Source organism: Chiloscyllium plagiosum, chromosome 14, assembly GCF_004010195.1.
Source record: "Chiloscyllium plagiosum isolate BGI_BamShark_2017 chromosome 14, ASM401019v2, whole genome shotgun sequence".
NCBI lineage: Eukaryota > Metazoa > Chordata > Chondrichthyes > Orectolobiformes > Hemiscylliidae > Chiloscyllium > Chiloscyllium plagiosum.
In genome coordinates this window covers 13,830,430-13,845,203 of record NC_057723.1, presented here as the reverse complement: position 1 = coordinate 13,845,203, position 14,774 = coordinate 13,830,430, and the positions used below count along the sequence as shown (strand labels likewise).

Below are 14,774 nucleotides of genomic sequence, written 5' to 3'. Positions count from 1 at the left end.
TGAGGTTGGGGTGGAAGGTGTTGGTGAAGTGGTTCAACCTCCTCGTGGGAGAACTAGGCGGCGCCGATACAGTCATCGATGTAGCGGAGGAAAAGGTGGGGGGTGGGGCCAGTGTAGTTGCGGAAGGTGGACTGTTCCACATATCCTACCAAGAGGCAAGCATAGCTGGGGCCCATGCAGGTGCCCATGGCTACTCCTTTCGTTTGGAGGAAGTGGGAGGATTGGAAAGAGAAGTTGTTCAGGGTGAGGACCAGTTCAGTCAGTCGAAGGAGGGTGTCAGTGGAAGGGTACTGGTCGGTACAGCGGGAAAGGATGAAGCGGAGGGCTTTGAGTCCTTCGTGATGGGGGATGGAGGTGTACAGGGACTGGATGTCCATGGTGAAAATAAGGCGTTGGGGACCGGGGAAGCGAAAATCATGGAGCAGGTGGAGGGCATGGGTGGTGTCCCGAACGTAGGTGGGGAGTTCTTGGACTAAGGGGGACAGGAGCAGGCGGAGACAATGGGTCGTATTTTCAGCTCTGATCTCCAGCATCTGCAGACCTCACTTTCTCCTCAGTGTAGAAATTTATACTGTTCTACTTGGAAATAAGAGACATGGAGGTGAACTTGCATCTAGTGGTATTCCCATGCTGCTCTTACTCACCTCAACTCTTGAATTCAGTTTTGTCTATTTTTGGACCAAGGCAATACTGGGGTCTGGAGCTAAATGCCTCTGGCAGAACGCTGATGAGCAGTGGGTAGCAAGCAGCTTGACTTCACTCTCAAAGATGCCTTCTACCATTTCGTTTGTAATTTTAGAATTTCAAAATGTTTCTTTGCTCCACTGCCCTAACTCACCCTCCTCCCCTAACCCCCATTCTTCCTTTGAAAATGAATCACTTTCTACTTGCTATGGATCAGGCCAACCCCCTCAAAATTTATTGAGAAGGTAGTCGAGCCTAACTTTTTTTCCAAAAACCTCAACTTCCACCTCATTCAACACTTTTTTAAAAATCAACTTAAATTACAGATGCAATTGATTGCTCAATCTACCAGGCTCAAAACAAAACAGACTTTACTCTTACACTCTAATTAAAATACAGACAAACTAACAAAATACTTAGCGAAATAATATATTAACGAATTATTTTGCTCCAATGTAGCTAAATCCCATAAACACACCCTTAGCAACGGTAAATTCAGCAAAATAGACCGACTCACATGCAATTCTAGCAGCACTAAGAGAATCTCAGCTTTTGGCTGTAACAAAGAGGAATAAGAGCTTTCACATTTGGCTTCAAGACCCCTACAACCGCTACTGAAGACTAAAACTAAATAAATCCTGGTTCTGTAGAAACTTGACTCCATTCAAGTTGTTCCTATTGTTCCATATTTTTCAAAACATCCAATGCCTCACAAGCTGTTTATTGGTTCTGGAGCACATTGCTCGTCACCTCTGTCTCAACCTTTTTAAAAAGTAAACCGGGACAAAATACACCTCTTAAAGCCATAGTATCAACACACCCTTTAGTCTGCCATGTTTCCCCATTCCCATCAACCCTGTCTTTGTCTTAGAGGTTCATCACTATTTGCAACACAGCTCACAATAGTAAGAAATTTTGCATCATTTGCGAAATTTTAAATATTGCCCCACACACTCAAGTGCAAGTAATTAAAGCTCACAAGCAGTGGTCCTCAAACACTGCCATGGGGAAGTGCACTATATTCCGTCCACCAGTCTGACAAACAGCTGTTCAACCATATTGGTCCCAAATATTGTTTCCCATTACTCAGTCAATTTTGCACCCATGTTGCCATTGTCTTTTTATGTTTGCTGATATATCTGTTATAGATAAGTTTTCAAACATCCTTTGGAAGTCATTGCACACCACATCAATTGCACTATCTTCAACAACCCTCTTGGTTACTTACTTGAAAAACTTAATCAGGTTAGTTAAATAATTCACTCTTATCAAATCCATCTGGCATTCCTGAATTAATCTACATTTATCCAAGTGACTGTTCATTTGGTCCGAGATTATTGTCTCCAGAAGTTTTACCACCACGGAGTTTAATCTCACCAGCCCGCAGGTACTGGATTCATCCCTTTTTTCTCATTGAACAAGGGTGAAACACTGCAGTTCTTTAGGTTCATAATATCAACCCTGTATCTGAGGAGCATTTCAAGGGGAGAGCAAGTGTCACCTCAACTTCTACCCTCATTCAGTCTTTTTTAAAAATCAACTTAAATGCACAAGACTTTATAATATTCCCTTCATCAATTTTTAATTGTCATTACTTAGTTGTATGTTTATAGAAGACTTTTGAATTCATCTTTTATGTTTACCCCCCCCAACTCTTCTCCCACTCTGCTTTTGTCATTCACTTTCCATGGTTCTCAATTGTATTATTTGTCTGACATAGGTCATAACACCATCCCACCACATTCCTTTTATAGCTTTGTATTACTCTACTTCTCTTGCATCTACTGTTTTATTTTCCCTGTCATGGAAATGACAACATTAATAGCCAAGGCAACAAGCACTATACACCTTCCAATTATGTTACATATATTACTCATTTATTTTCTGCCCCAGTTGCATAATTAGAAAGTTAGGGCTATGATGTTGTGACTCAATCTTTCAGACAGCACAAAAAGACACATTATGCCGAAGGTGCAAAGTCCAGATATGAAACACACTTATGCTTGATATACATTATCTGTGCTTCTGCCTAGCTACCTACAGAACTGAAATGCATTCTTGAAGAATCATTAAATCTGCAAACTTGAATTGCACAAAGTTGCTGAACACTGTACAGAGACTTCAGCCAATGAATCTTACTAAATCCAGTGTCACCTAGTAATTCTTGAAGTCTGCAAAAGTGCTATTAAGCTTTCAGTGTATGAAGTTTTAAAGAAAACTGTCCGCACGATGTGTTCATACAAATCCAATTATCTCATTTGCATCACATCCAACAGATTTTTTCCAATATCAATGTGTGCTAAAGAACAAAAAGACAATAAATGGAAAGCAGACTCGTGAATTGTTCTTCCCTCTTAGTTGTGGTCAGGCCAATAAAGTAACTTTTTTTATCCTAAGTGTTATTACTGTAGGATTTAAACTAAATTGGCAGGGGGACAAAAACATGCAGGTTAAATAGACAGTGGGAAGATAAGATGCACAAAGAATTGTGAAACACAGTTTGCACTAGAACAAGAAATACCTAAGGTAAGAAAAAGAGAGAATTCATTAATAGCGAACTACATGGAGGATCTCAGATAGCAATTTCTCTACCTCAAATACTACGTACATCAAGTTTTTATTTCAAATTTTTCTTACTTATGCACGTGATACTTTTTAAGCACGATAACCATTAGTGATATGCAATGGTTCATTCTTGTCCCAGGTCACACCACAAAATACAACATCCATAAAAATCTAAGGAACTGCTCAAAAGCTCAATCAGGTATTCTGATGTATTCATTATCCATTGCTTTCTGCCATATGCATAAAAATAAAATCAACACTGCTTCTATTTATTCAACGATCAAGTTACAAAATCCACCTCGTTAAAATCCTATACTTTGCTGAATTAAGTTTTCAATTTCATATACAGTTGACATTAGTTTAATCCATATTTGAAAGCAAACAAAACTTGATAATGATCATTTTCATTACCTACAAATAATTTCTATTTTTCTAACATTTTATATTCAGGAACTAAAGTTGTTATTCTCTTGGTTAGTATAATGCCACAAATGGGATACGTAGGACACTGGAAGCAGGTAAAAAGAATTTGCGAAGTGACAGGAAACAGTAAACAATTGTTTTTTTAAAACTGAAAGCAGGTCTACTAGGGTTCCAATGACTCGAATTAGGATCACTGCTTTGTGTAATCTACGTTCATGACATAGACTTGGGTATATAGGATATTGTTTCAAACTTGAGAGATGAGAAAAAACAAAATATTGTGAAACAAAGGATAGAGATAGACTTCAAGACTCCATAAAGAGGCTGAAGGAATGGAAACACACGACAAGTGAAGTTTAATGCAGAGAAATGTGGAATGATTCATTTTGGTGAGGAGGACAAATAACGCAAAGTAAAGGGTGCAATTCTAAAAGAGATGCAAGAACAGGGAAATCTGGGGTTTATTGCATAAATTATTGAACAGGGCAGAACATGATGAGAAAGCTGTTACTAAGGCATAAAAGATCTTGAAACAACTGGTCAAAAGTTCAACTTTATGAATAGAGGCTGAGAGTACAAAAGCAAGCAAGTTATCGTCAACTTGCATAAACATGTTAAGGTCTCAACTGGAGTCCTGTTTCCAATTCTGGGCAAAACAATTAAAAAAAAAGGCACTGCAGAGGACATGGAAAATAATTACTAGAATGGCTCCCGGGCTGAGAGAATCAAGTTACAACTTGGCATTTTTGGGGCTGTTCTCCACTAAAAAAGGATGAAAGGAGCTTTAAGAATCACAGAGTCCAACAGCACTGAGATAGGCCCTTTAGCCCAAACTGGTCCATGCTGACCAAAATGTTCAAAATCACAGGTGTCTGTATAGATCAGATTCAGAGAAACGGTTCCCATTGCTAGAAGGATTGAAAACCAGAGCTTTATTGCTTTGGCCACACTGTGAAAATTATTTTTTTACACACAATGTTTACTATATGGGAGTGTAGCTGAGGCAGGTTCCATTGATGCTTGCAAAAGAGGACTTAATAATTATCCCAAAAGTAAACAATATGCACATTGATGTAGAAAATTGCTTTCAATTGTTAATTTTGTGGGTTACCAGACAATTTGCCATCACTAATTGCTTTTGTCAATATTATAATAGATGACAACATGTTTAACATTGCAGGGATCGTAACTTAAATTCAAGTTAGAATGCAAATTGAAGATGGTACTAAGTTTTGACTGAAGGTTTTGGAACTTGCATATTCTTCAAATTATTAAAACCAAAGATAAACACAGATGCTGTTAATCAGAATCAGAAACAGCAGTTGATAGAATAGCTCAACAGGTACGGCAGCATCTACAAAGAGAAATCAGAGTGAACGTTTTGGATCCGGTGACCTTTCCTCAAAGGGTCTGAACAAGGGTCACTGGCCCTGAAATGTTAACTTTGATTTCTCTGCACAGATGCTGCCAGACCTACTGAGCTTTTCCAGCAACTGCTGTTATTGTTTTTCAATTTATTGTTCAGTTACAAATGTCACTGACCAAGCCTGTTTTTACTGCCCTTCTCTAGCGACCCAGTCATAGACCAGATATCCTAAATTAAGCTAGTCCCATTGGCCAGCATTTGGTCCATATCCCTCTAAGCCCTTTCTATTCATATACCTATCCAGGTGTCTTTTAAATATTGTAATTGTACCAGTCTCCACCAGTTCCCCTCGCAGCTCATTCCATACATACACCACCGTCAGCATGAAGAAGTTGCCCCTTAGGTCTCCTTTAAATCTTTCCCCTCTCACCGTAAACCTATGCCCTATAATTTTGGACTCCCCCTGGGAAAAGAGCTTGACTATTCACCCTATCTCTGCCCCTCATGATTTTATAAATCTCTATAATATCACCGCTCAGCCTCCGACACTCCAGGGAAAATACGCTCAGTCTATTTAGTCTCGCCCTATAGCTCAAAGTCTCCAACCCTGGCAACATCCTTGTAAATCTTTTCTCACACCTTTCAATTTTCACAACATCCTCCCTATAGCAGGGAGACCAGAATAGCATGCAATATCCCAAAAGTGGCCTAACCAATGTCCTCTACAGCCACAACATGATTCCCCCAACTCCTATGCTCAATGCAGTGACCAATAAAGGCAAGCTTATCAAATGCCTTCTTCACTACCTTGTCTACTTGGGAGTCCATTTTCAAGATGCTGTGAACCTGCACTCCAAGGTCTCTTTGTTCAGCAACATGTCCTAGGACCTTAGCATTAAGTGTATAAATGCTGCCCTGATTTGCCTTTCCAAAATGCAGCACCTCACATTTATCGAAATTACACTTCATCTGCTATTCCTCGGCCCATTGGCCCATCTGATCAAGATTCTGTTGTAATCTGAGGTAACCTTCACTGTCCACTACACCTCCAATTTTGATGTCATCTGCAAACTTACTAATCATATCTCCTCTGTACACATCCAAACCATTTGTATAAATGGACCAATCACCAATCCTTATGGCACACTGCTGGTCACAGGCCTCCAGTCTGAAAAGCGAGTCTCCACCACCACCTTTTGTTTTCTACATTCCAGCCAATTCTATATCTAAATGGCCAGTTCTTCTGGTATTCCACGTGATCTAACCTTGCTAACCAGTCTACCATGTGGAACCTTGTTGAACACCTACTGAAGACCATATAGATCAAGCTCACCGCTCTGCCCTTATCCAGTCATTGTGAATCTTCTTTGTAGCAGTTTGATACAACTGAGTATCCATCCGGATAACACAGACGTAAATCATAATGGAAGAGGAAAAGAGTCACATGTAAACTAGAGCAGGGGTTTGCTTCCACAGCACAAATTACCCAGTGTCTGTTTACAACAATCTACCAGTATCACAGCCATCTTTACTCATGGCTTTTTGTTGTCAAAATTCTGTTTAAACACTTCCAGTTTTCAAAAATGCTATGGTGTTGGAGCTCTCATTCTTGGATTACTATTCTGGTTTGTGAATTATTAGTTCAACAACATCATCACGATACTAACATACCCCAAACTCAAAGGTAAAAGACAGAGGGTGATGGTGGAGGGTTGTTTTTCAGACTGAAGGCCTGTGACCAGTTGAGTGCCACAAAGATTGGTGCTAGGTCCTCTACTTTTCATCACTTATATCAATGATTTGGATGCGAGCACAAGAAGTACAGTTAGTAAGTTTGCAAATGACACCAAAATTGAAAGTGTAGTGGACAGCGAAGAAGGTTACCTCAGATTACAATAGGATGTTGATCAGATGGGCCAATGGGCTGAGGAGTGGCAGATGCCGAGTTTAATTTAGATAAATGCGAGGTGCTGCATTTGGGGAAACTAAATCTTAGCAGGACTTAAACACTTAATGGTAAGGTCCTAGGGAGGGTTGCTGAACAGAGACCTTGGAGGGCAGGTTCATAACTCCTTGAAAGTAGAGTCGCAGGTAGATAGGATAGTGAAGGCGGCGTTTGGTATGCTTTCTTTTATTGGTCACAGTATTGAGTATAGGTGTTAGGAGGTCATGTAGCGACTGTATAGGACCTTGGTTAGGCCACTTTTGGAATATTGTGTGCAATTCTGGTCTCCTTCCTATGCAAAGGATGTTGTGAACCTTGAAAGGGTTCAGAAAAGATTTACAAGGATGTTGCCAGGGTTGTAGGATTTGAGCTGTAGGGAGAGGCTGAACAGGCTGGGGCTGTTTTCCCTGGAGCGTCGTAGACTGAGGGGTGACCTTATAGAGGTGTACAAAATTATGAGGGGCATGGATAGGATAAATAGACAAAGTCTTTTCCCTGGGGTCGGGGAGTCCAGAACTAGAGGGCAGAGATTTAGGGTGAGAGGGGAAATATATCAGAGAGACCTATGGGGCAACGTTTTCACACAGAGTGGTACGCGTATAGAATGAGCTGCCAGAGGAAGTGGTTGAGGCTGGTACAATTGCAACATTTAAAAGGCATTTCGATGGGTATATGAACAGGAAGAGTTTGGAGGGATATGGGCTGGATGCTGGTAGATGGGACTAGATTGGGTTGGGATATCTGGTCAGCATGGACGGATTGGACTAAAGGGTCTGTTTCTGTGCTGTACATCTCTAAGACTGTAATAGTGAGCCAATGTGGCCTTAAGAGAAGTTATTTGAAAACACAGGTTTTGATGATCTGCCAACTTTTGGTGAGTGTTGAATACTCAAGCCAAAGAAACAAACGGGATCATAACCACTTAATTGTTTATAAATCCCTGTTCCAATTCTGCTAGAGATCAAATAGATCCTCGTTCTAATAGTACACGTCACAACAAATTACTATTCTTCCCATATTTGTTAAAAAATTAACATTTTCACAGGTTTCCTGGTAGATTAGTAGATAAGTGCAGTGCCCAGTGTAGTACAAAATTATTCAAACTACTTTCAGTTAAATTCATGATCATATCCAAGCATTAAGAAATTGAGAAATGGTCTCAGCATAACAAAGCTTTGCAGTAAGTCAAAACAAAATCATAAGAAATTATAACACAACCATCTGATGTAGGTACAGCACTCCAAAAGCTAGTGCTTCCAATTAAACCTGTTGGACTATAACCTGGTGTTGTGTGATTTTTAAACTTTGTACACCACAGTCCAACACCATCATCTCCAAATCATAAAAGATCCCATCACTCATCAGGATATCCAGTGGTTTAGCTAAGTGCATGTCTCCTGATGTTTGAAGAGATTTGGACTTGCCTGCAAAGCTTTTCTGAGTGATTGTTGGTATTTGTTGTCTTGACTCAGAATGAATGGCCATTTGACTAAAATATTGGAAGGCAATTAAGCATGGAATTAAGTCTAGTTCATGTCACAGACTTCAAGAGAGAAGGGAAACAGGATTTCAAAACGGAAATTCTTTATTTTGTAAATCTTAAAATTACAGTATTTTGCTTGGATTAACCATAATTTGAAATGGTCTTAAAATAATTATTTATTTAATAACACAAGTTATGCTAAAGGAACACAGGATGTGGAAAGGGTTTGGACAAGAAAGGAATTGTTTAAGGCTTCTCTATGAAAGAGGAATATACAAGTACTCACAAAATGAAACACATGGAATGAAACCATTTCAGCAAGATTTCATTGTTAATTTTCATGTATATACAATAAGATCCTAAACCTTTTGCACACATACCACATCTTTAATGCACAACATTTAAAATTACTTTTCACATAGGAAACTGTCTCTACCTAAGTTAACAAAAATAGCTACCATACTTTGTTCAGTGCACAGCAGTCAAAAACAACCCCTATTGATGAAGGGTCAGAGTAGTTTAAATTCATGTTAATTAATAGCCCCATGGAACTACCTTCTATGTTGGGACTGACCTGTTTAGTAGAAATACTCAAAACTATCTAAATAAACTGCAGTAAGATTAAATGTTGTAAGATTAAACAATGTTCCAACTACTAACTACGAAGGGCCAAGTCGTGATGCAAATAAATAATTTTCTTCATGACATCATGTCATTGTGTAGCAGAGTGGTTATTTGGCCCAAAACCCATGTAAAATATTCTTGCTTTCCAAAATCACAATCTCTTAGGAGCACGATTAATCTCATGTAATATTCCTCGTGAAAATGCACTTAAGGTTACTTTCATTTTCGCCTTACATCAATTTGAATACAAAGAGCCCTATAGATGGGAAAGATAGCCAAACATGTAAACAAGTAGATTGGGAGCCTCTACTTGTTGAGAATTATTGATGTGCAAATATTTTCACCAACCATTCAATTTCAAACAAAAGCTGAAGTTAATTAAGTGGAGCACAATACAGCTGATGCAAGGAAAGTCATAGACTGATCATCTATTACACAAATTATGCTATATTTCAATGATGCTGCAACATAACAGGTATTAATGATTCAGTTTTTTCAATATTGTGATCAGTTTTGGGTCCCATATCTAAAAATAGAATACGCTGGCCTTGGAGGGGATCCAGAGAAAGTTTGGAAGAATGAGGGGCTCGTCATACGCAGTAGTCATGGAGTCAGAGATTTGGAGCACAGAAACAGACTCTTCGGCCCAACTCGTCCATGCTGACCAGATATCCCAACCCAATCTAGTCCCACCTGCCAGCATCTGGCCCATATTTCTCCAAACCCTTCCTATTCATACACTCATCCAAATTCTTTTTTAAACACTGTAATTGTACCAGCCTCCACCACATCCTCTGGCAGCTCATTCCATACACGCACCACCCTTTGCGTGAAAAAGTTGCCCCTTAGGTCTCTTTTATATCTTTCCCCTCTCACCCTAAACCTATGCCCTCTAGTTCCGGACTGCCCCACACCAGGGAAAAGACTTTGTTTATTTATCCATGCCCCTCATGATTTTGTTAACCTCTAAGGTCACCCCTCAGCCTCCGACGCTTCAGAGAAAACAACCCTAACCTATTCAACCTCTCCCTATAGTTCAAATCCTCCAACCCTGGCAACATCCTTGTAAATCTTTTCTGAATCCTTTCAAGTTTCACAACATCTTTCCGATAGGAAAGAGACCAGAGTTGCACTCAATATTCCAACAATGGCCTAACCAATGTCCCGTACAGTCGCAACGTGACCTCCCAGCATCCAGTACTCAATACTCTGACGAATAAAGGAAAGGATACCATACGCCTTCTTCACTATCCTATCTACCTGCGACTCCACTTTCAAGGAGCTATGAACCTGCACTCCAAGGTCTCTTTGTTCAGCAACACTCCCTAGGACCTTACCATTAAGTGTATAAGTCCTGCTAAGATTTGCTTTCCCAAAATGCAGCACCTCACGTTTATCTAAATTAAACTCCATCTGCCACTTCTCAGCCCACTGGCCCAGCTGATCAAGATCCTGTTGTAATCTGAGGTAACCTTCTTCGCTGACAACTACATCTCCAACTTGGGTGTCATCTGCAAACTTACTAACTACACCCCTTATGCTCAAATCTAAATTTTATATAAATGACGAAAAGTAGTGCATCAATCCTTGTGCTCCACTGGTCACAGGCCTTCAGTCTGAAAAACAACCCTCCACCACCACCCTCTGTCTTCTACCTTTGAGCCAGTTCTGTATCCAAATGGCTAGTTCTCCCTGCATTCCATGAGAGGTAACCTTGCTAATCAGTCTCCCATGGGGAACCTTGTCGAACGCCTTACTGAAGTCCATGTAGATCACATCTACTGCTCTGCCCTCATCAATCTTTTGAGCTTTTTTGAAGAAGTAACAATCAAGTTGTGAGACATGTCTTCCCATGGACAAAGCCATGTCGACTATCCCTAATCAGTCCTTGCCTTTCCAAATAAATGTACATTCTGTCCCTCAGGATTCCCTCCAACAACCTGCCCACCACCGACGTCAGGGTCACTGGTCTATAGCTCCCTGGCTTGTCCTTACCATCTTTCTTGAACAGTGGCACCATGTTAGCCAACCTCCAGTCTTCCAGCACCTCACCTGTGACTATCGATGATACAAATATGTCAGTAAGGGACCCAGCACCACTTCCCGAGCTGACCAAAGTTCTAGGGTACACCCGATCAGGTCCTAGGGATTTATCCACCTTTATGCGCTTCAAGACATCTAGTCGTTGAGAACTCTGGGTTTGTACTCTATGGAGTTTAGAAGAATGAGCGGGGGGAACTGATTGAAACATACAGAAAACTGAGAGGCCTGGACAGAGTATGTGGAGATAGCGACTCCACTAGTGGTAGAGACTTGAATCCGAGGGCACAATTTCAGACTAAAAGGGATGATCCTTTTGGATTGAGGTGAGGAGGAAGTTCTTCAGCCACAGTGTGGTTAATCTGTATAACTAATTGGTGCAAATCCACCAAAGATCTTCAGACAGCTTCCAATCCACAAACACCTCCATCTAGAAGGAGGAGGACACCGGATACTTGTGAACACCACCATTTGCAAGTTCCATTCCATATCACTCACTGTCCTGATTTTGTCACTGTTTCTTCATTGTTGCGGGATCAAAATCCAGGAATTTTCCTTCCTCTGGGATTTGGGGGGGGGGGGGTGTGTGGGCGAAAAAGAGGAGGAATGCAGCAGTTTAAGATGGCAGTGCACCACCATCTTCTCATGGGCAACAAATGCTGGCCAGCCAGCCACGTCCAAGCCCCATGAATAATAAATAAAAAATGCTGTGGAGGTCAAGTCATTGCCTTTCTAAGATAGCTAGATTCTTGATTGGCAAGGGAATTGGGAGATATGGGAAGAAAGCAGGAAAATGGGGTTCAATGATCAAATGTAAAAACAGACTCGACGGATCAAATGTCCTAATTCTGCTCCTTTATCTTATGGTCTCAAAATCAATTCTGAAAATGTGTGTAGTTTGTACAAGAAGCCACCCATCTCATGTACTCATGGGGCAGTCCATCCGTTCCTCCACAAAATCCCACAGAATTCAGTCACAGTAACAGGGTCTGTATTCACTTCTTTTGAATTTGAAAAGGAATCACTTCCTTTATTTGCCACAAGAAGTTAGAGATTTGCATCAATAGAAACACAACTTGTAGTTACATAGCACCTATGAGCATGGAACAAAAAAGTTTTACAAATCTACAAATAGAAATAAATGCCAACCCAGATAAAGAGAAAAGGATGACCAAAAGCCTGGTATGATTGATGCAGAGAAAAAGCATATTTTTGTGATTATCCTTGCTCTTAAGGTGTGATTTACAAGGTTCAAAATTATGACATAATTAAGTTGAAATATAGATGCAAACCTAAAATTAAAAGAGTCTGTAACACCGGAAAGGAGGTGATTGCAGAGAAGAAAAGAATCCTTATGTCATGAATTTTAGTTGCCTGATTTATCAAATATTTTTCTGACTTTACATTTGAAGAAAATTTCATCAGGTACTCAGCCTTCATTTTGCTGGAAAAGTATTGACGAAACAGTATTAAAACTGTGACAAAGGACTGTGAAGTAAGTGCGTTTAATGTTTTAATCTGCAAAATACACCACAATCACAGGAAAACGAAACAGCACAATGAGGGACATCAACACAGGAAGCCCTGAATACATGAAAAAATCAAATCAAGATAAATCATGCTGTAAATTCTCTATCCTTGACTGGATAAAGAGGTCTGGAGATATGAGGTCAAGCGCTGTACATCAACAATTGAGGGAAGGTGTTAGAGGGGTAGGTTGTGTTCAACTGTGTCAAATGTTACAGAATGGTCAAGGAATACAGGAGAACTAGTGCACTACGGTCAATTCGCAGGGGTGTTATGTTACTGTGATAGAGGCAGTTTCAGTGCTGTACCAGGGAGAAAATCTGACGAGTGAAATACAAACAGTTAACTCCAAGAAATATGGGCATCGAGACTGCAGATGAACATGTATTTGGTATGGTAATTGGGGATGGTAAATCAAGATGGAGTTTTTTGGGAGATGATGGTAATGTGAATTTTGAAAGACCTGAACTAACATTGTAAGCAGCTATCCTAAAAAGAAATCATGTTGGGTGGGCAGCAGTGGACAATTTGTTGAAAACAAGCATTTTTAAAAATGAGTCCCTGAAGAAAGTTGGCCTTTTCAAGTGATCGCTTGGCTCAGAAGCAAAGAAAGAAGGCTTAGATGAAAAGCTCCTGACTTTCCTCTGGAAAATATTTTCCAACATGTAAATAAAATGTTTATTCACACCCATATCATCATTCAAGACCTCAGTGAAAAACTGGTGAACTATAACATATGCTCATCCTATAAAACCACTGCAGAATGCGTGGCAAAGTGAGGTGATACTTTCCTTCCAGTTAGTGCACAATTCAACATACCTGCACTTTCCACTGCAATACTGCTGTAAGGTGGAGGAGCAGCTTCAGCCCCAGATTCTGACACCTCCAATGGCTCTTCTTCATTCTGCAACTGCATTGACAAATGACAAATTAAAACCTGTGAAATCTGAAGTATTATTTAAAAGCAAACTTCAGGAATCATCATAAAATACTTGATGACTAGTTTGTTTTCAACCTCCAATGCAATACAGTTCAACAGAATGATTGCTTTCTCCCTTAACACACACAAGGCTATTCAGCCTGCTTACTTCATTAAACTAAAATGAAGTTGCTCATCCACACCCCTAAAAGGAGCTGCCATATGAGAAACTGTTAATGAGTTCAGATATTTTCTTTGTGTGCAGGTAAAACACTTTACATGTAATTAGTTTCGCAGCTGAAAGCATTGACTCTTTACTGAGCTTCAGCTCCATTTGAAACAGAACACCAGTCACCTCAATGTGAAGCTGCACGTTGGGTGGAGAAGGGAGAAAGAGATCAGTCGGCTCAATGCCCTCTTCACGACAAAAGAAGTGTCCAGATAGTGACCAGTAAAATAAGTCATAGTTTGTATGTTTTCCTTTCTCAATCATTGGTCCTGAGGCCCGATTTGGCTGGGATGAAATCTGTTGACATCCCAGCTCAACAACTTACTAAACTATTTAATCATCTGGGGACACTGTTCGAAAATTAGAATAATTCTTACTCTGTCTGGATATCATGGTCATAGAAATCCACAAACCTCACATTTCGGTTAAATTATTTTGGCCAAGGTAGGTAGCATTTGTAAAATTTTAAATAAGGGATTTTGGATGTCTGTTTCTGGCAGAAACTGTTCTTGGAAGTGTTCCTTTAATGTCATTTTTGATAAGAAAACAGAAGGACTTGATTTCAGCCAAGGCAGCAATGTGTAAGGTCAAGATCCCCAACCTAAAGAAAGCAGAGAAAAAAAAGACACTTATCAGCCAATCCTGCTGAAAGTGAAAGAATGGACAGCATCCACGACCAGGATTGGACTTCGTTGCGACATCCTACATATTACATTCTGTAATCATTAGCTGAAAAATGTGTTGCTGGAAAAGCGCAGCAGGTCAGGCAGCATCCAAGGTGCAGGAGAATCGACGTTTCGGGCATAAGCCCTTCTTCAGGAAAGAGGAGGGTGTGCCAAGCAGGCTAAGATAAAAGGTAGGGAGGAGGGACTTGGGGGAGGGCGTTGGGAATGCGATAGGTGGAAGGAGGTTAAGGTGAGGGTGATAGGCCAGAGAGGGGGTGGGGGCGGAGAGGTCGGGAAGAAGATT

The 14,774-nt window shown here is 40.3% G+C and overlaps 1 protein-coding gene across 1 annotated transcript in view; it reads right to left on the bottom strand.

The window, feature by feature from the left end:
• The window catches only part of LOC122556505 (NEDD4 family-interacting protein 1-like), a 63,412-nt gene that overhangs the window by 37,352 nt on the left and 11,286 nt on the right, over positions 1–14,774 (bottom strand). Inside the window, exon 2 of the mRNA XM_043703211.1 lies at positions 13,477–13,567. Within this exon, the coding sequence (XP_043559146.1) occupies positions 13,477–13,567 (91 nt within the window). The remainder of the gene's footprint in view (positions 1–13,476; positions 13,568–14,774) is intronic.